The 20728-nt window shown below is 53.3% G+C and overlaps 1 protein-coding gene and 1 pseudogene across 2 annotated transcripts in view; both read left to right on the top strand.

Annotated features, from left to right (window-relative positions):
• Positions 1–507: 507 nt before the first annotated feature.
• The window catches only part of BCL7A (BAF chromatin remodeling complex subunit BCL7A), a 30912-nt gene continuing 10691 nt past the window's right edge, over positions 508–20728 (top strand). Inside the window, exons 1-5 of one of the 2 annotated variants that reach the window (XM_043441548.1) lie at positions 508–679; positions 1103–1198; positions 8713–8794; positions 12940–13036; positions 18504–18671. In XM_043441548.1, coding sequence (XP_043297483.1) covers positions 1107–1198; positions 8713–8794; positions 12940–13036; positions 18504–18671 — 439 coding nt within the window. In that variant the 5' untranslated portion in view covers positions 508–679; positions 1103–1106. Of the gene's footprint in view, positions 680–908; positions 1199–8712; positions 8795–12939; positions 13037–18503; positions 18672–20728 lie in introns of those variants that run through there. The other variant, XM_043441557.1, reaches the window with a different exon arrangement.
• On the top strand, positions 16779–16959 carry LOC122425852 (annotated as a pseudogene).

Here is a 20728-nt window from a genome sequence, read left to right on the forward strand (position 1 = left end):
TTATCCTGGTAACTGTAGATTGGTGCAGAGCTGTCTTGAGGCACCGCAGGGAAGACACCAGCCCAGAAGTCCTCCTGGTAGCCGGCCAGTCTACTTTACCTGCCAGGGTCATTTGTGCGGTAGCCGCAGCTGAGCAGAGCCCAGAACTTAACATCAGGTGTGGCTTAAGCTCGAATCTGGTTCCAGGACAGAAACCCCAGCGTGGGCCCGCTTCCCTTATTTATGGTGAGGGCAACTTATCACTAGAGGCAATGTCTAACAGCCCCTCTTGAAATGCTGATAAATAATCATCGAGCTTTTCTGCGCCGAAAGCTATTTAAGAAGCAAGGTCGAATGTCTCTCGTGGTCACCCCAAGCTCCCTTCCTCCCACCCTAGTTTTCCAAAAGGACCAAAGACAGGGAAGCGACGTCCTAGCTCGCGTATTTAAACCGGGCATAAGGCCAGCAGAGGTCCGCCTTTCTCAACTCTTTCCAAGAGCACCTCGCGTCCCGAATCGGCGCCTTCAACTCTGAGAAGTCGGGAGCCCCACAGGAAACTTGCATTATTGCAGCCGCAGCCACACACCCGGGGCCGCGGACGGGCGGCCGCGCCGGCTCCCCAGGAATGCATCCCCTCCACGGCCGCCCGGCCAGCCGGCCCGCCCTCCCCGGGGGACCCCTCGGCACCTGCGGCCTCCGAGTAAGTGTCCGCGCGCACCTCCACCCGCCAGCCCGCCTCCCCCACCACCCCGCTTGCCCGGAGCTGGGGGTAGCCAGGTGCCCCTCGCCACCTCCCCGGGGAGCGGGGGTCGCGGGCGCCTCCCCCGGGTGGGCGGAGAGGCTGCCGGCGCTGCTCCGCGGCGGCGGCGCCCGGAGGCCGCACTGGCGGCGGCCGCGGCGGCGCTGCTCCCCCTGCTTGGTGCAGCTGCCGCCCGGCGCTTGCGCACTGGGCCCTGGGCGCGCGGCGGCACCAGGCTTTGTGTGTGTGTGTATGTGTGCGAGTGTGTGTGTGTGTGTGTCCGTGTGTGAGTGAGTGAGCGGGCGGGCGGGCGCGAGTGTGGCCGCCGCGGAGCGCGAGCAGGACCCGGCGGGCGCGCTCCCCCAGCCTCTCTCTCCCCGCCAGAACCATGTCGGGCAGGTCGGTTCGAGCCGAGACCAGGAGCCGGGCCAAAGATGATATCAAGAGGGTCATGGCGGCTATCGAGAAAGTGCGCAAATGGTAAGCGGAGGCGCCGGCTCGTTTGCTCGCCGGCTCGGCGCCGCGGCCGCCCCGAACCCCGAAACCAGATACAAAAAGCCGGCGGGGCGCAGCGCCCCGGGCCGCCCGCGGGCCCGGGAGTTGGAGAGGGCGGGCGGCGCGCGAGCCGGGTCACCTGCGCGCGGCGGGGGCCGCGGCCGCTGCCCAGGTGCGCTCGCGCCTGTCGCCCACCTGGCGCGGCGGCGGCAGCCTGGAGGCGACAAGCGCCCCGGGCCGGGCGGTGGAGCAGCGGGCAGTCCCCGGCGCGGCGCTTGGCTCCCGGGAGGGGGGCTCGGGGCCGGCCCCAGAAGCCATTTCGTTTTGTGCAAGTCACATGAAAGCGGCTTCCCGCGCGCCGGGGCCGCGATGCCGGCGGCGGAGGGGAGAGCGCGAGCTCCATTGTGCAGGCACCGAGCGGGCCGCCGCCGTCTCCGTCTCCTCCCCGCGCGCCCCGGGCGGCGCAGCGCCGGCCCCCGCGCCCTTGCCCGCGCCGGGCCTCCCTCTCTCCCTCCCTCCCTCCCTCCCCGGCTGGCTCTCTCGCTCGCTCCCCGCCTCCCAGGCTCGGCGCCCTCGAGTCTGCGGAGTTTGTAGAGCGCGAGCCGTTTAAATTTAGCGCTTTGGGCTGCCTGGAGCGAGGGCTCTTGGCGACGAAGAAAGATGGGGGCGAGCGCGAGGAGGAAACGCTGGCTGCGGCCGCGGGGCCCGGGGCTCCTGGCGCCCCCCCTCCTCCCGCCCAGCTCTGCCGGGACCCGGGCTCAGGGGCTCGGGCGAGCGAACGTTTGGGGCCAGACCCCGGTCCTGGGCCGCGTGTGCTGCTCCAAACCCGGCCGTTCCTGTTTGTTTTGCGGAGAGAGCTGTTGTTTTTGTTCTCTGCGCGGGGGGCGAGGGGGGACTCGGGTGTCGGGCCGTGCGGGTTTCTCTGGCTCACGTTATAGATTCCGTCCGGCGTGGCCTGGTTATAATTAATACGACTGAACGTTTCCCCGGCCTCGTCTGGGTCTGTCTCGGAATCGGCCCGAGGGCCAGGCCCGAGACGCCAGCCGATCGCCAGGTTGGGGCGGACTTGTTGAAAACTCCCGGCTCCCGGATTTCAACTTTATTATTTTTTTCCCACGGCCTCACCAGGGTCAGGGAGGGAGAAGAGCCGCCGCGACGTTCGAGTGTCAGTGCCCGCGGGCTCATTCTGACCCTTTATTTAAAGCTTGAAAACCCGGCAAGGCCCGGTGGCGGGCTCTGTTTATGTTTAGGGGTGTCATTTCTCAAGTAACGCCTGGGTCTCTCAAAACCACTGGGGGCGAGCCTCCAGTCTAGCCGTGTCACAAGTTAGCTGTCCTTTCTGAGTCAAACCCAACAAAAAAGGCAAGAGGAAAATCAATAAAGTCCACGTGCTCCCGGGCCTCCTATGGAAAGGGCTGTCTGCAGATGGCCGGATGCCCAGCCGAGGGCTGGGTTTGGCTCCAATGGGACAAAGAATTTTCAGAACCGTGAGAAGGGGAGGCCTTCCAAAGTTGAGATCCAAGTCTTCCCTGCCGTGGGAGCTCCCCTGACGCGCAGGGCGCCGAGTGCCGGGACCGGAGCCATTTAAAAATGGCAGAAACAGCTGCAGGCCAAAACACACACAGGAAAACAAGCCCACCACCCCCTCTCCAGCGGGATTCTCAGAGGCAAGGCTGGAGTTGTCCCCTGCCTGAGCGCCTCGGCAAAGAAAGAGCTGTTGTCTGGGCCTGAGTTCCTTCTGTTACCAGCCTGGAGGTGAGAAAGGGGTGGGGGCACGCTGCCTTTCTGTGCTTCGGAAGGCGTGGTGGGGCCTTCTGCCCCAGGTTCCCAGCCTGGCAGAGGCCCCTGCACCCTGACAGCTGCTCGTGGAGGGCCCACCCGCCAGCTGCTCTGCTGGGAGGGCAGATGGAGCTGTGGGGTTTTCCACCCTGGGGGCCCCAGAGCAGCCAGCCTGGAAACCCTCAGTGCTGCTGAGCAGGCTCTGGTTTTGGGAGGAGGGGAGGAGAATGTGTCTCTCTCTCTTTTTGTGTTTTGGGAAACTAGGAGTCAAGTCCATTAAAGACCTCAGGCTTTGGGATCTTATGACTGGACTTCCAGTTCACTTCCTTGCTGTGACCTTGGGCTAACCACATAACTTCTCTAACCATGACAGCAAAGGGTCCCTGTGTTCCTTCTCCCCTCCTGGAATAATACCATGTCTCCCAAAGCACTTAATCCTTCACACAGGGAGGAGAGTGTGTGTGTATGTGTGTGTGTGTGAATCGCTCAGTTGTGTCCAACTCTGCGACCCCATGGACTGTAGCCCGCCAGGCTCCTCTGTCCATGGAATTCTCCAGGCAAGAATACTGGAGTGGGGAGCCATTTCCCTGGTCATTAAACGCTGCCTTTATTGTAAGGTAGAAGCTTGGTTTTGCTGATTTTTTCCCCCCTCCTGCCCTTTCTAAGCAAAAGAGACTTTACCTTATTTCATAGGTTTCCCCAGCACCAAGAAGCTAAATCCTACCCTCACTCTGCCTTTAGAATGTGTCTTCCAGTCAGCCCTTGTGGTTTGGGGTTGTTTATTAACTCTGTGGCCACCAACCGTGTCTGGGACGTCCTACTGGCTGGGACACTGGGTTGCCAGATTTAGCAAATAAAATTACAGGACACCCAGTTAAATTTGAATTTCAGATAAACAAATAATATTTTTAAATAGGTTTTGTTTTTTTTTTTTAGTGTAAGTATGTCCCACGCACTGTTTGGGACATACTTATACTAAAAAATATTATTCATTGTTTATCTGAAATTCAAATTTATCTCAAAGTCCCGTTTCTCTCTCTTTTCTTTTTTTTAAATTCAGAATGGAGGTGTCTAGCATACCACTCAGCCTGTAAGCCTAGGGTGGTATTTCTCCTCAGTCCCAGTGACCCCTAAAAATCCCCCCTTCTGCCTAGCCCTACCCTTCCCCTCCTCTGGAAAAAGCCAGCAGGCAGCCATGGCTGCCCTGTCTATAGCCACTGGCTATTTCTCCTCTCCTTTCTGTCTGATACCCAGGTGAGGCCAGCTGGTGGAGTGCAAGGCAGCCAGAACATGGCTGAAGGAAGAACAAAATGGTGGGCTCCTTCGGGGGGGAACTGGGGCAGGGTTAGGAGGCCCAGTGTGGGTGGAGAAGAGAGGGAAGTGGGAGTCATTGGGTAGAGGCGGTAAAAGGCTTGAGCCTTGAAGTAGGCTTAGACCCAGGGACCCCTGGGACCGTGGTCTGAAGGGTCCCTCAGTGACTTGTGAAGACGGAGAGAGGCCTGTTCCCCGAGACCTCCCACCAGTCCCTGGGGGTGGGGGGGGTTGACTGTGCCTAGACTCTCACCTCAGTACCTTCAGGGGACCATCCTGCCAGGCACAGGGCAGGTCAAGCGGGCCTGGGCCTAGTTAGGATGAAGCCAGCCATAGCCAGACCTTCTCTGGCATCAAGGGCTAGCCCTGGGAAGTGGAGAGGAAGTGACGACTTCAGGGCCGTCTTTGCGGGAGTCAGGTCTCCCTGGCTGGCCAGCGCTCGGAGCTGACCCTAAGGGAACATTAGAAATTGGCCTCCGCCTGGAGGATCTAGGGAGAGGGGTGCTCATAGTTTACACAGGAGCTTGTGCTGGGATGGGGTGTTTGGGGCTCTATTCCTCCAGCTGACTCCTTTTGTTCAGGAACCCAGCCTGGTGGGGAAGTGACAGGCACTTCAGCCTGTCTGGTTACAGGAGGGCTCCTTGCGTGCCCATCAAGGCCAGGTCGGGCTGCAGCCTGGAGGTTGTGGTGAATCCAGACCCGTGCCTAGAGGTGGTGAGACTCAGGGGTCTGAGAGAACCAAGGGCCCCATCTGAGAGAGGCACTGCTCCTCGGGGCATGTGGGTCCCTCCTGGCCGTATTGTGTTTTTGAGAATGGCCAGCAATCTGGATTTGAATGTGGGGTTTGACTTGTTTGTTGGGTTTTTTCCCCAAGTCTGACAATGGATTCTAATTTTTTTAAATACCATATAGGCCAGACAAAACGTGCCTCTTGGCCACTTGTCTTCAACCACAAATGTAAGGTGATGAGTACAACTTAATACACTCCTTGGGGGTTGAGGGGATCGCGAGTTCTAGGGTGATGGGTTTGGAGGTGGTGGTAGGAACTCTTAGCTGCTCCTCTATGTCCATGTGTCGTTTCCCAAGGCGCTGCCGAGCCACTGGCTTGATGACACACCCAACACTCCGTGGATGTGTCTACGAAGTGCCGGGTTCTCCGTCAGCATCTCACCCCTGAACTCCAGGGCCTGTCTCTCCCTAGGTGGCTGCTGGCCGGACTGCAGACTATGGTCAGAGTCTCAGCACCCTTCCGTCTGACCCCTGGCCCCTCAGTGCCTATACCTAGAAATGCAACTGAAGAACAGTTTCTAATGCCTGGAGTGAGTTGGGAACTGGGGCCAAGGGAGGTACCAGAACCCGGCTCAGAACCTGCGGGGCCCGTAACCTCCCTGGAAAGCACCTGCGACTTGCCACGTTCATCTCGGCTCACTTGCGGCCTGCGAAGCCCAGGCCTGGCACCCTTTGTACCCTGAGAGGTGTCCTGTGTGTTACCAGTCAGTTACTTTTTTTTCTGTTTTAAGCACAGTCAAGCCTTGGATCTGCTGACCTACCGGGGTCTGGGCAGAGGAAGCCAGCTTGTGAGCAGTGAGTGCCTGTGGCCCTTTGGGTGGGATTGGAGCAGTTTGTGCCTCTTTGTCCAGCTTCCGTCGCTGATGAGCTCTGTGGAGTCATTTCTTAGTTTTTTCATGGGAGACAGAATGCCAGGGACCACAGCCCACGTCCAACCCCAGTTCTGCCGTTGGACTAGCTGCGTGACCATGAACTAGTGTTATAACTTCTCTGGGCCTCCCGTTTCCTCATCTGTAAAGCAGGATGACAATAGTCCCCCTCTCATAGGCCTTTGTAAATAAAGCATTTGGCATGAAGTAAGCCCTCAGCACACAATGGCTATTGTGATGGCTGCTTTGTCACTGAGGTTGTTTCTTGGAATGTCTCTGTCCCTTCCAGGCACCTTCTGATTATTCAGAATGGAGATGGGGAAAGACCGGGGTTGTGGGTCATCCATCCTGCCTCCAGGAGGTAGGGGACAGGTGGATGGTGACTTAGGTACCTGCCTTTATTTAATTCTCTCAAGGCTAAGAGGGACAGGGATGGGGGCACGGGGAGCTACTTCAAAAAGCAGTGTGGCAGGAAGGTGTGAACACTGGGGAGGATGACTCCACCTCCCTCAACCTCAGTTTCTTTATCAGACAGGAAAGGTGACTATTTACTGTCACCAGAGATTATGGGAAAATTAGAGCAAGTGTGGATAGTGCTTATCACACAGGAGGCACTAGAAACAGTCAAAGTAGAATTGTTGTTGTTGTTGTTGAGTCACCCAGTTGTGTCCGACTCTGCGACCTCATGAACTGCAGCAGCCCCTCACCATCTCCCAAAGTCTGCCCAAGTTCATGTCCGTTGCATCGGTGATGTCATCCAGCCGTCTCATCCTTTGACCACCTCTTCTCCCTCTGCCCTCAGTCTTTCCCAGCATCAGGGCTGTTTCCAGTGAGTCGACTCTTCACATCAGATGACCAAACCAAAACACTGGAGCTTCAGCTTCAGCATCAGTCCTTACAATGAGTATTCAGAGTTGATCTCCCTTAAGATTGACTGGTTTGATCTCCTTGAAGTCTCCAAGGGACTTTCAGAGGTCTTCTGCATAAAAGAATAAATGTTGATAAAAGCCAGGCCCTAGGGACTTTCCAGGCAGTCCACTGGTTAGGACTCAGTGCTTCCACTGCAGGGGGTTAGGATTTGACTCCTGGTTGGGGACCTAAAGATCCCACATGCCTTGAGGTGAAGCCGAAAAAAAAAAAAAAAAAAGGCAGTCCTTAGCTTCCTCCAGCAGAGGACTTTGGGAACCACGCAGGCACAGTTTGGGGTGTGGAAGTGTCTGTGGGTTTGGTTAGCTGGGCCCCCAGAAGCCTCAATGGTGGATTGGTGCCAGGTGGTGGGAATGTGTCCCTTTAGCTCATGAGGGCTACTTTCCATTGGAGGGGAGGATCCAAGGCCCAGGTCTTGGCAGGGAGGCCGGACAAGGTGCCCACAGCCACCCGTAATTCTCAGCTCTGGTGCAACCGCTGTCACTAAAATTGCTGAGGTCTCCTGGCTGCCATGCCACCTGCAGCGGGTGTGTGTCTGGCCCCGACGTCATCTCATGGGGCCCTTGAATCAGCTGATTTCCTTCGTGTGACCTCCCACGTCTCTGAGACGGCAGAGCCTGGTGCTGAGAATGTGGACTCTGGAGCCCCAGCAACCCGGTTGGAATCCCAGCCTTTCTTCTGGGGGGACTTTCCCTGAGCCTCGGTTTCCTCAGGCATGTGGTCTCTGGTTGTCACCGCTAGTGCTAGGGCAGGAAGCTGCAGGACCTGACTTGTAGGCTGCGCGAGGTCGGGACTGAACTTGGGAGGCTGGGGTGATAACTAGAGGAGGAAGATGATGCTTGGAGCAGAGAGTGGTCATTATCATCATCACCTTTGGTGAAAACCAGTCACCCACTTTCCTTCCCACGGCTTGTGGTTTACTTCTCGCTGTCAACCTGCCTTTGACAGCCATGCCCCAGGTGTTTAGGAGGCAGCCAAGGGTGGGTCAGGGGCGGCGGTGCAGACATTAGAAGCTGAGGCCCATCTCTGAGTGCAGGGTCTCGGAGCAATCTCCCACCTGGCTGCTGCCCTCCGCCTGGGCTGTGCTTCCTGTCGCCGCCCCTGAGTATCAGCGTCTGGGGGCTGAGGCCACTGGGCATCCAGGTTTGCCCCAGCGCTCTGTTCCCCTTGGCTGATCTACCTGGAGCTCGCCCGGAAGAGCTTGGGGTGGTTACTCAGGCTGTCTGCTCCTGCCTCCCTTCCCAGGACCTCAGAAAACTTGCCAAAAGGGCAGGGCGAGCCCTTGGATGCCCTTGATGAAGACCCTCCCACCCCTACCCTACCCCCACTGGAGGAAATGCCCTGTTGGTCCGATGCTCTCTCTGCTGCCTAGAGGGGCTCGGGTGGCCCAGTTCACTTGTTCCGTGGGGGTGAGAGGAACCTGGGGCCCAATTCCCTTCATCCAGAGGAATCACCTCAGTGGCAGTGACCCTCCCCTACTCCCATCTTACCAAGCACTTCCACCCAGATACAAGAAGCTGTCTGCATGCTTTGTCTCCCGAAATCTTTGTGGCCGCCTGGAGAGCTTGACAACCCCACACGGTCCAACAGATGGGGAAACTGAGGCTCTGGCTGGTGAAGTGACTTGCCTGGGATGGCGGGGGGCAGCCAGTGCTGGGATTCAAACCCGCGTCTGTGTGATCTGGAGACGTCCTCTCAGCCCTGCCCGGGGTGGTCACTGTGTCCCAGCTGCTCCAAAGGCATATGGCCCGTGACCCCCACCAGCGTGAGCAGGGGTCCACCCCAGAAGCCCCCTGGTAACAGGTTCTTCCTCGTCCTCTGCAGGGAGAAGAAGTGGGTGACTGTGGGCGACACATCCCTGCGAATCTACAAGTGGGTCCCCGTGACGGAGCCAAAGGTTGATGATGTGAGTATGGGGGCTGGTCCCCTGGAGTGGGGCTGCCCATCCATGCTCCCTTGCATCATGACGACAGGGGACTGGCTGTCCACTGCCACCCTCCATGTGGGGACCCGGGGGCAGAGCACTTGGAAAGCAGAAGGACCCAGCTTGGGGCTGGAGAGGCTGTTGGGTCTACCCCTCCCCCATAGTCCAGCCCTAGTTTGGCCCTCAGAGAGGTGGGGAGTGTCCCCTGCAAGTCGCCTCTTCCGACTGAGAGCCCCATGATTTGCCAGTGGGGACACACTTTAGCACCAAGGTGTCCCCTCCCTTAGACTGAGCACCATGGTTTTGGGGTGGGCATGGTGGTAGCTGCAGACGGGCAGGCCCTCCCCCGTCATCGCAGGGCCATTCCTGGCCCCTGACCATCTCTCTGTCAGGCATTACTTTGTGGAGTTGAGCTCTGTATCCACTCTGTACAAGGAAAGACACAGGCACAGGGAGGCAAAGCCATTCCCGAGAGTCACGCAGCAACTGTCAGATCTGCCTGACTCCAAAGCGTGTACTCTCTACTCTTGGAGAGTCTTCTGGGGGTGCTGGTGAAGGGTGACCCCAGAGTGGTGCAGAGGAACCTGGGCCGTTGTTAAGGAGAGGGTTCCAGGCGGAATGGTGACTACGACCACTAGGGGGAGCCCTGGTGTCTGTGCCTAATCTTCAGTTCAGTCCAATTGCTCAGTCGTGTCTGACTCTGCAACCCCATGGACTGCAGCATGTCAGGCTTCCCTGTCCATCACCAACTCCCGAAGCCTACTCAAATTCATGTCCATCGCGTCGGTGATGCCATCCAACCATCTCATCCTCTGTCATCCCCTTCTCCCGCCTTCAGTCTTTCCCAGCATCAGGGTCTTTTCCAATGAGTCGGTTCTTCGCATCAGATGGCCAAAGTGTTACAGTTTCAGCTTCAGCACCAGTCCTTCCAATGAACATTCAGGACTGATTTCCTTTAGGATGGACTGGTTGGATCTCCTTGCAGTCCACGGGACTCTCAAGTGTCTTCTCCAACACCACGGTTCAAAAGCATCAATTCTTTGGCGCTCAGCTTTCTTTGTAGTCCACCTGTCATATCCGTATGTGACTGCTGGAGAAACCATAGCTCTGACTAGACAGACCTTTGTTGGCAAAGTAATGTCTCTGCTTTTTAATATGCTGTCCTAATCTTAGGGATTGATGGCTGGCAGCTGTCCCACGTCACAGATAGTTTTGCAGCTCTGTGGCTCCAGGCCAGTTACCCTCAAAGACCCCCAGGTCAGCTACTCTCATTCTCAGTCAAAATCCAGAATGGTCCCACCATCAAGCTGCCTGTGGGCTGTTCCTTCTGCCTGGAGTGCCGTCCCTACTCATGCAAGGGCGGCTCACACTGACCTGCGTGCTTCCAGTCGTGACAGTAGGCATGATTGGTAGGTTACTAGGGTCCATAAGGAGGGGCAGGGAATTCCCTGGCGGTCCAGTGGTTAGGACTCAGTGCTTCCACTACCGAGGACACAGGTTCGATCCTTTGGTTGGGAAACTAAGAGCCCACATGCCATGTGGCTTGGCCAAAAAAAAAAAAAAGCAGGGCAAAGCCTCCCTCCTCCATTTCCAGTGACCTGCCCCACAAGTCTGGGGTCTCCAGGCAGGGCTGAGGCGCCGTTCTTGACCCTTTGATCATGTGTTAGCCCCTCTAGGCGAGTTGACACTGGGCTGAGGTGGTGGTGGTGTGTCATCCCCTCTGGTCCTGGCCTGGCTCATGGAGCCACCAGGGCTGCTTTACCCCAGAGGCACCAACACAGACCCTCACGGCCTTCGGTGTGGGCCATTCTGGAGGGAGAGCAGAGTGCAGCCAGCCTCCTGGAAGGCAGCTTCTGGCTCCTGCCCATGTCTGTGCCTTGCACATCATTAGGTGTTGTATAAACGCCGGTTGCATTTGAGAAGATGTGGTCCCTGCTCTCAAGGAATTTATAATCTCGTTGGGGGAAGATAATTATAGAATAGCATGAAACAGACATCAGGGAAGCGCCAAATGGATTGTGATCAAGGAGAAAACGTAATCGATGGGGTGTCAGGAAGGACAGGGCAGCCCAGGGCTGGACAGAGACCTCCAGCTGTGGAGTTGGACAGGCTAGCCTCAATTAACCTGCGATGCCAGACAGGTGACCCCACCTTGCTGGGTCTTAGTCCCCTCTTTTGTGCACTGGAGCATTACTATCCAGCTCCTGGGGTTTTCTGCAACAGAGCAAAGGCAGTATATCATATGGGAAGAACTTAGCTCAGCGTGGCTGTGCAGACAGTGCTTAGATGCTAATTCGCTGTCATCTCTGAGCCGAGATGTACAATATTCCTGCCCGCTCCCTCTCGGTCAATGGGTCCCACACATGGCTGAGCACTTGAACCCCTGGGAGTCTCGACAAAATGCAGGTTCCCGGGTGCTACCCCGGACAGCTAAATCTGCATCTCTGATGGTGGTGGCCGGGAATCTGCATTGGAAAAGGACAACTTTTCATGTTTGTAAACGCCCGTTAATGGCATGGTTACATCATTTTTTTTCTTCAGAATTTTCTTGAAAATTTTATTCTCTTAAATAGGTAAAACATGTTACAAAATTCAAATGTTACTTATAAACCCTTTAAAAAAAAAAACTAAGACAATTCACCTGCATAAAATTCACTCTTAAATTGTGCCAGCCAATGTTGGTATGTTCACAGTGCTGCTGCACCCATCATCTTTGTAATTCCAGAATGTTTTCATTACCCCATAAAAAATAAAACTCAAACTTGCCCGAAGATTCTGGAGTCTACATCTGTCTCTGTAGGTTTGCATATCCTTTAAATGTTACTTTATTTTTTTTAATAGCCTTATCTTTTTACAAATATATATTTTTTATTTATTTGGCTGTACTGGGTCTTAGTTGCAGCATGTGGGATCTAGTTCATTGACCAGGGGACAAACCCTGGCCCGCTGACTTGGGAGCTCAGAATCCCAGCCACTGGACCACCAGGGAAGTCCCTAGTGTTATCTTTTTGTAAATCTGCATCCCATCCCCATGAGTACCTCCGACCCCACCAAGCTCTCTTCCTTGGAGACAGCCAGTGTTCATTTATCCTTCCAGGGAGCGTGTGCATGCACACACACACACACACACACACACACACACACACTCACTCACACTCACTCACGTTCCTTTATGCTCTGCCTTTACCGCCAATGGCAGCATCCTGTTCATGTGTTCTGCGTCTTTTATACATCTCAGGGATACCAGAATATTTTAAGATGTGGCTACTTCTGCGGCTCTTTCTGCGTTTGCACAGGAAGAGCTGCCCTGGTGTCTGTAATTGGCGCATCCCGTTGCATTGAATGAATGTCCTGTACTTTGTTTAACAAGTCTTTTTCCAATGGATGCAGTTAGCTTGTTTCCAACATAGTCCCACATGGAACTTCCCTGGTGGTCCAGTGACTAAGACTCCATGCTCCCAATGCAGGGTGCCCAGGTTCAATCCCTGGTCAGGGAACTAGATCCCACATGCTGCAACTAAAGATCCTGCATGCCATAACTAAGACCTGGTGCAGCCAAATAAATAAGTTGTTTTTTTTTTTTAATGGAACCACATACAGAGAGCATCCCCTTCACCTTTGCTTCCTCACTGGGCTTTCCCTCCTCACCTGGTCTCCAGAGTCGGTTCGGAAGTCAGCTGACTGTCTTTAAGCAAGGCAGTGTCTGGGGCCTGAAGATAGTAGAAATGCATGAGTAGAAATGCACAAGCTGCCTTTTCCATCTCTCACCTGGCATCCCTGTACCAGCTTTGGGCTGAGTGACCATGGCCTTTTCACCGGGGGAAATTCCCACCAGCCAGGGTGTTTGCAGGCCTGCGGGGTAGCCCCTACAAGCAAGGTGGCATTACCCCCAGTGTTGCCAGCCCACCCATAGAAACATCCCCTCTACAGGGCTCCTTGATCCCAAAGCAAGGGGACCCCCCCATGGGACATGTTCAAAGGCAGGCCAGTGGAGCCCTCCAGAGACTTGGGGACTCCCAAGATGAATCCTCGGAATAAAATACTCATCCCATTCCCCAGGGTCTCACTCGTGCGTGCACACACGCACAATTCAGTGACTCGGTTTCTGCCTCACTTTTCTCCTCCAGAAAAATAAGAACAAGAAGAAGGGCAAAGATGAGAAGTGTGGCTCAGAGGTGACCACCCCGGAGAACAGCTCCTCCCCGGGAATGATGGACATGCATGGTGAGCTTCCCGCGGCCGCCGGCCGGGCCTGTCCCCTGCCCGGAGCGCTCGGCTGTGTTTTTGTTTTACCAGCAGGTTTGTTCACATTCCAGGCCAGGGGTAGGAGGGCTGGGCAGGCTAGGCAGGACCGGGAGGCCTCTGTGCCGAGGAAGAGGCTCATCGGAGGAGAAGAAGCTTCTTTTCCCAGAGCAACGAGCCAAGAATCATAAAATGAGCCAGAGTGGGACTTCCCTGGTGGTCCGGGGACACCACGCTCCCAGTGTAGGGGGCCCAGGTTCAATCCCTGGTCAGGGAACTTGATCCCACATGCCACAACTAAGACCTGGTGCAGCTAAATAAGTAAATATTTTTAAAAACTGAGCCAGAAATATTAAATAAGACCTCCTTCTCACCCAGTGACACAAACCTCACAGATGTTCTGTAAGTCCCATGTGCCCAGGAAGTTTTTTGGAGTAACTATCTCTTTTCCTCCTGGGCCTGACATATCATATAAATGACTCTTTGTTTCCCATTTCCTATTTTGCTTGGGCTACTGGGAAGCTCTAACTGGATTTCTGGCTTCACGTGAATCATTCTGGGACCCTGGGACCCACCCTTCTACATTGACAGCCTCATTTCCTTTACTGTCATATTTCAAAAGTTGTAACCAGTGTCCCATTAATCAGATCCAGGCTGGAGACGTGCTTTAGCCCAGCAGTCCCCAGCGTTTTTGGCACCGGGGACTGGTTTTTCCCAGGGAAGACAGTTTTTCCACGGACCAGGGGGAATCAGGCAATGGGGAGTGGTTGTAAATACAGAATGAAGTTTTGCTCATTCGTCTGCCACTCCTCTCCTGCTGTGCGGCCCCAGACGGGTATCGGTTCATGGCCTGGGGGTTGGGGACCCATGCTTTAACCAGTCTGCAATTGTTTTGACACTGCTGCTAATTTTTTTTTTCTTTTAACCTTTTTATCTGAGAGGAAAGGCACAAATCATAAGTGTATGGCTCCATGAAATGTTTACAAACTATATACCTCTTTGTAACCGGCCCAAATCAAGACAGAGGTTGGGACTTCTCTGGTGGCCCAGTGACTAAGACTTTGTCCTCCCAGTGTAAGGGACCCAGGTTTGATCCCTGGTCAGGGAACTAGATCCCACATGCTACAACTAAAGATCTAAGGAGATCTGAGTGCCAACAACAAAAACCAAACACAGCCAAATAAATAAAAATGAATTTTTTTTTTTTTTAAAAAGAAGGTTCCCGGCAATCCACATGGTGTCGCCTCCTGGCCGTCCCGACCCCATCAAGGAGAACCACCACCTGACCTCTAACCGCAGAGATTTGAACTGGAAGTGGCTAAAAAATTGAGTTTCTGATATTTATAAACTATCAGAGACCTGTTTTTTCTCCATTGCTGTGAGGAATCAGATCTCCCAGTCCTTGGGCATGTGCATCCTGGAGGCCACAGCCCTTCGGAGCAGAAGCAGCCGCCCCTGCGGGGAGAGCCGGCCCCTCAAGGCCCGCCAGGCTCAGCTCCTGTTTTGTCCGGCGCCTGCCCCACTGGTCTCGGAGCTCCCAGCGCTCGCCATTCTCCGTCTCCTTCCCAGTTTCTGTCTTTTGTCCTTCTGACCACCGGAGTTTTCTTTTTGCACAACACAGTGGTATTAGATAAATCAACAAATAAATCAAAAGGGAATATTGGCTGCAGCTAGTTCCTAACCCTCCGGGCCCAGGGCTGTCTTAACTCTGGAGGAAGGGAGGCTGGCAGACTTCCCCATTTGCACAAACTGACTAGTCTGGAAAACAGTCACAAGCTCCGAGGGCAAGGATTCTTGCTGGTTGCCAAAGTGGCTTCAGAAAAGCACAGGGGGGTGTTTGCTGACAGCTAATGTTTCAAGAAAGTCACACACACACACACATATGCACACCTATACCTCAGCTGGCCATACACACACACACACACACACACACACACACACACACACATGCACACCTATACCTCAACTGGCCATACAGTCATAATCAAGATACATTTCATTTTCTCACACACACACACACCCCCGTACCTCAACTCTAATCAAGATGCATTTCATTTTCAAAAACAGCTTTTTGGGGACTTCCCTGGTGGTCCAGTGGCTAAGACTCTGCACTCCCAAAGCAGGAGGCCCAGGTGTGGTGCTGGTTAGGGAACTAGATCTCATATGCCACAAATAAGACCAGGCACAGCCAAATAAATATGGAAAAACAAAGAAATAGGTATTTGAGTGGGGACATACCCTGTCTCCCTGGTGCTGGTCAGCATCCCACTCTGGGTACCAAGGAGAGCCCTGGCCTGGCTTGGTTTCAGTTCATTCATAGAATTACAGATGAGAACCTTTAGAGCAGAGAGCCAGATCCCACCTGAATTCTAATGTGACTCTCCTAGGATCGCCCCTAGATGATCATGAGCTAGTTATTGAACATGTAGCCTTGGGTTTGTCTGTTTTTAACCTGTCACACAGGGATGGTAATACCTACCTCACAAGGTCATTATGAGCATTAAATGAGACAGTCCCATAAAGGCCTGGGCGTGTCAGTAGCTAACATTCGAGAAGCCGTCACAGTGTGCCAAGCAAGCACCTCGCTAAGCCCATCTGAGGCATCACCTCATTCAGTTCTGGTAGTGAGCCTCTTTTGTGCAGAAACCAAGGCTCAAGAAGGTGAAGTAACTTGCCCAGAGTTAGGAAGTTCGTCAGTGTTAGTGCTGGCATCTGAGGTCCTTTGGAGAATTCAAGTTTATGTCCACTAGCCCAGACTTAACACCCCAGAAAAATCCAGAATGCTGAGCAACCCAGGTCCCTGACTCAGAAACCAGGCTCACTTTCCATTTTAGTACCTGTGCAGCCAAGAAAGACCCAAGTCTGACCACAGGTCATGGAAGCCTGAAAGCTCAGGGAAAGTTGTGGGCCTGGTTAGAATTATCTGGAATGCTCCAGGCAGGCGGATGGACCTGGGAGGAAGTGAGGGGACAGAGCTTCTGCATCCAGCTGTTTATAACAAGTCTCCAGGATCCACCTGGGGTCAGCCCAAGCATCAGGGTCATGCCGTTACCAGGTTACCAGGCTAGGTTCAGGGCAGCTGACTCGTTAAACATGAGTGCTCACTGTCCTTAATCAGCATGACCCCATGCAAGCACCCACAGGTTGTGTCTTTGCGCTCTGTGCTTCTCACACACACTCCCGTATGTATATCTTGGCATAGAGAGGGGCTTTAGATTTTTCTTGAAACGTAAACCAGGGGGAGTTTACATCTTTTTTTTTAAGTCCCAGAATTCACAAGAGGGTGCTTTTGTGTAACGAGTGCCCCAGAGTACACTTAAAATAAGGTGCAATTTACCAAGTCAGGGCTGCGGGGCTGCCTGGTGCTGCCTCGCCAGGGGGAAACAGAGGAAAGGCTCTGGGCTGGGGGTTGGGCAGACCAGCATGAGCGAGGGCTCTGCCGCCGAGACTCAGTTTCCCCACCTGGGAGGTTTCTGAGATTAAACAGGGTGACTGTGGATGCCTGGCTTGGTGCCTAGCGTGTAGTCGGTGCCCCGGAGGTGTGAATGTGCTTGCTTCTCCTCTCTGCTCTCCCCCTCTCTCTCTGTGTCTGTTTCTCTCTCTCTCATTTTTACAAAAATGGCTTTGGTCCCAGTGCACAGCATGGCCCAGAAAAGCAGGGTAAAGCTGTAGTAATATTTTTGAAATGATCACGTGGGCATCTGTAGGTTAAAATGACTCTCTGATCGCTTCTCGGCCTGTTGGCTAAAACGAAGTGTGGTATCTGTTCTTAGCAGTTTAATATCTCTATCCAAGGACAGTGTAGTACATGGATCTTTGGAGGAAGGCACTGGGCTAGCAACTTGCTCTGTCTGCTCCACACATCAGCCTGGTATTGCCATTCCTCCAAGAACGGTGCTCCCCCTCGGGGAATAACTCAGTATGAAAAGACAGATTGTGGGGAATTCCCTAGCAGACCAGTGACTAGAACTCTGAGCTTTCACTGCTGAGGGCCCAGGTTCAATCCCTGGTCAGGAAACTAAGATCCCACAAGCCATGTGGTGCAGCAAAATAAAGAAAGAAAAGAAAATGACTCTTTGTGCCCAAGAAAGGGGTCCAGGGCAAGCAGGTGTGTGCCCCCATGACCCCCAGCTCCACCCCTAGTGGCCTTTTTGCCCAATGAACTTTCTTCCCTTTTCCCTTTTTAGTATGAAAAGAATGTCATAATAGAGAACAATAGAATAGTTTGATGAAATCCGTATGCCTACCCACGTAGATTTTCATAATATGATGCCACATTTGCCTCACCTATTTTTTAAATGTTAAGTTTTTTTTTAATTGAAATACAATTTACAAGTTCAAAATTCCACAGCTCTTGAGTATAAAATTCAGGGAATTGTGACAGTTGCATGCAACCCGTGCTAGATTTTAAAGTACATTTCCCCCACACCATGATACTTAAGTCTGTACCTAAACACTTCAGCATGTGTCAGTGATAAATGACATTTCTATCTACCCACTGTACCATTATCACTCCTAACAATTCCTTACTTTGAAACTCCAGACTGTATTAAATTTCCCAGTTGTCCCCAAATGTCTCTCGGAGCTGGTGCATTCAAAACAGGACCCAGATAAATCCCACATGTCATGTTTAGTTGTTAGGTCTCTTAAATTTCTTTAATCTGTAATACGACAATGATCTTTCCCGTTTCTCTTTTTTAAAAAATATTGACTGATTGATTTGGCTGTGTCCATTGCATCATTCAGGATCTTTCAATACAGCAGGGGGGCTTAGTTGCTCCGAGGCATGTGGGGTCTTTTCCAACCAGGGATTGAACCCGATCCCCTACATTGCAAGGCTAATTCTTAACCACTGGACCACCAGGGAAGTACCCTCTTTCTTCTTCTTCTTTTTTTTTTAATGGTATTGACTTGTTGGCGAGCCTGGGACTGTTGTCCTGTAAAATATCCACTTTCTGTTATGAACTTGTTTCTCTTTCTCTCTGTCTCTCCCTTTAATTTTGTATCAAGTGCAACTGGTCCAGGGCTGGATCAGATCCCATGAAACAGTTTGGCGATGCTGCCTTTTGAGACCACGCTCCAGCCTCTGCATTGCTTCAGAGCCAGGCCCACGAGATACCTGGTTTCTTCACCCAGAATGAGACTCTCATGACCCCCAGAGATTTTCAGTGTGCTGGGCCACCGTCTGGCTGGCTGCCGCTAACCCAGGAGTCCCTTCAGGGAGCCGGCATTGCAGGGGGCGGTCAAGCGAGCCTCCAGCCTGCGCAGGACACTTGGGGCCAGCCCTTGGTGGGCAGCTCAGGGGCCTCGGGAGGAAGCAGAGTCATCTCTCCAGGGAGAGCATCCTGAGGGTTTGTGGGCAGCAAGGCCTGGGGGCCTGAGCCCCCCACCCCTCTTTTCTCAGCAGCTGCAGCATTTCACGCTGTGATTCTGTTCCCTCCCCATGCAGATGATAACAGCAACCAGAGCTCCATCGCAGATGCCTCCCCCATCAAACAGGAGAACAGCAGCAACTCCAGCCCTGCTCCCGAGCCCAACTCAGCTGCGCCCGGCGATGGCACCGATGCCAAGGTGGACGAGGCCCAGGCCGATGGGAAGGAGCTCCCCGGGGCCGAAGGTACGTGCCCTCGAGGGTGGGGCTCAGAGAGACCTCTGTATAGCCAGCTTTCAGCCAGGCAGCTGGAAGGGACTTTAAGGAGGCCCCTCCAAGTGCTGGCCCCCAGAAGGTAACAGTAGAGAAAGGTAATGCCTAGAGCTCATATTGTTGTTTAGAAGCTGTCTTGTCTGACTCTTTTCGACCCCATGGGCTGTAGCCTGCTAGGCTCCTCTGTCCGTGGGATTTCCCAGTCAACAATACTAGAGTGGGTTGCCATTTCCTTCTCCAAGGGATCTTCCCAACCCAGGGATTGGACCTGCATTGGCAGGCAGACTCTTTACCACTGAGCCACCAGGGAAGCCCTATACATATGTATAGGTTTGTTTATTTTGAGATTTCTGGGTTCTCTATGTTTATTTCTTTATTTTGGGGGCCATGATGCATGGCATGTGGGATCTTAGTTTCCTGACCAGGGATCAAACTCATGCCCCTGCTTCAGAAACATGGAGTCTTAACCATAGGAACACCAGGAAAGTCCCTAGGTTCTCTTTAAATGAAAAATTTCCAATACACAGAAAAATTGAAAGGATAGTGTAATACTTTCCTGTATACCCACCAGTTGAATTCGTCAGTTGTTGATATTTAATGTTTGGGGTCTTTTGTTTTTTTTGTTGGAGGCTGCTGTTGTTTGAGGTTTTTTTGTTTTGTTTTTGCTTTGCCTAAACATTTTTTTCTGGGGCCATTTGACATTAAGTTGTAGACTTTATGACATTTTATCTCTAAACACTTCACTGTGTATCTTTTAAAAATAAGGACATTCCCTTACATAATCACAGTGACCATTATTGCACCTCAGAAAATGAACAGTAGTTCCCGATTATGTAATACTCGGGAGCATGTTGGATGGATGGTGCATGGGCCGTGAGAGAGGGGACTCAAGAGTGACTCCTGGAGGAATGCCTGGAGGAATGGCCTTGCCGTCATCTGTGATGGAGAGAGGTGGAGGGGCAGGGCCGGCGGGTCTGGGGTGCCAGCAGATGCCCGAGCGCAGTCTGGGGTTCCAGGAAGAGGCCCGGGGTGATGTGCTCTTGCCCGGTGGGGCAAGGCTGTTGGCTTCTTGGTGCTTGGGGAGGGTGTGCATCTCCTGGGGAGAAGGCCGTCCTGTGCTGGAGAGCTCCTTCACGTCTGGTGCCAGTCTCTTCCACACACTTCACTCGTTAGCCCCGTGAGAGGCTCCCTGCCCATCCCGGGTGACAGGCAGGGCCCAGTCCCACTCCAGACTCCCAAGAGCTCATGGGCAAGACAGGCATTGAAGCTGAGAATTACAGTCTACAGAGGTCGCAGGCAGACTAGATCCAGCATGTGGTGTGCAGGTGTGGCCCCAGAGCCCAGTGCTGTTTTTATTTTTAATTGGAACTTGATGGCAAAATTTAAAAATTGAGCAATCTCACTTAAAATAAGATCGATCTCCAGCTTCTCTTGAAAAGAGAAGCCTGCATTTCCATAGAGCTGCAACCAGCTAGAGCAGAGATGTGGCTGCCTCTCCAGGGAGGGCCCAGAGGACCTACATACTCCAGTTACCACACTCCCCACCACACCCTATCATCTCCCCACCACCGAGGCCAAAGGCAGTTGTGTTTTACCCTGTGATCACTGCTGTTTTTCTTGTTATTGATTTAAAAGGAAAGTTAATATGTTTCTTGAACCTTTTTTTCTACTAAGAGTAGAGAGCCTGAGGGGAAATGCACATGTCTTTGAGGAAGAAGAGAATATTCCTTTAGATTTTCTGTGCAAAGGTTATCTGAGTCTGAGTTAAACAGCCCACCTGACTCATTCCTGACACTGCCTGGAACACAAGGGGTCTTGAGTTTGTGGTCAGATGCAATAAGGAAATGGAGCCTGGGGGCCTCTGGGAAGCCTTCCTGGAGGAGGTGCTGTCTGACTTGGGCTTAAAGGATGAGCAGAGATAGGAGGGAACCAAGCAGTCCAGGCAGAAGGGACCTCAGGGCAGTACCTGGGGAGGTCAGGGGAATGTGCCCATGTGCCAGGAGGATCTGAATTAGGATGCAGATTAAGGT

Source organism: Cervus canadensis, chromosome 1 (assembly GCF_019320065.1).
Source record: "Cervus canadensis isolate Bull #8, Minnesota chromosome 1, ASM1932006v1, whole genome shotgun sequence".
NCBI lineage: Eukaryota > Metazoa > Chordata > Mammalia > Artiodactyla > Cervidae > Cervus > Cervus canadensis.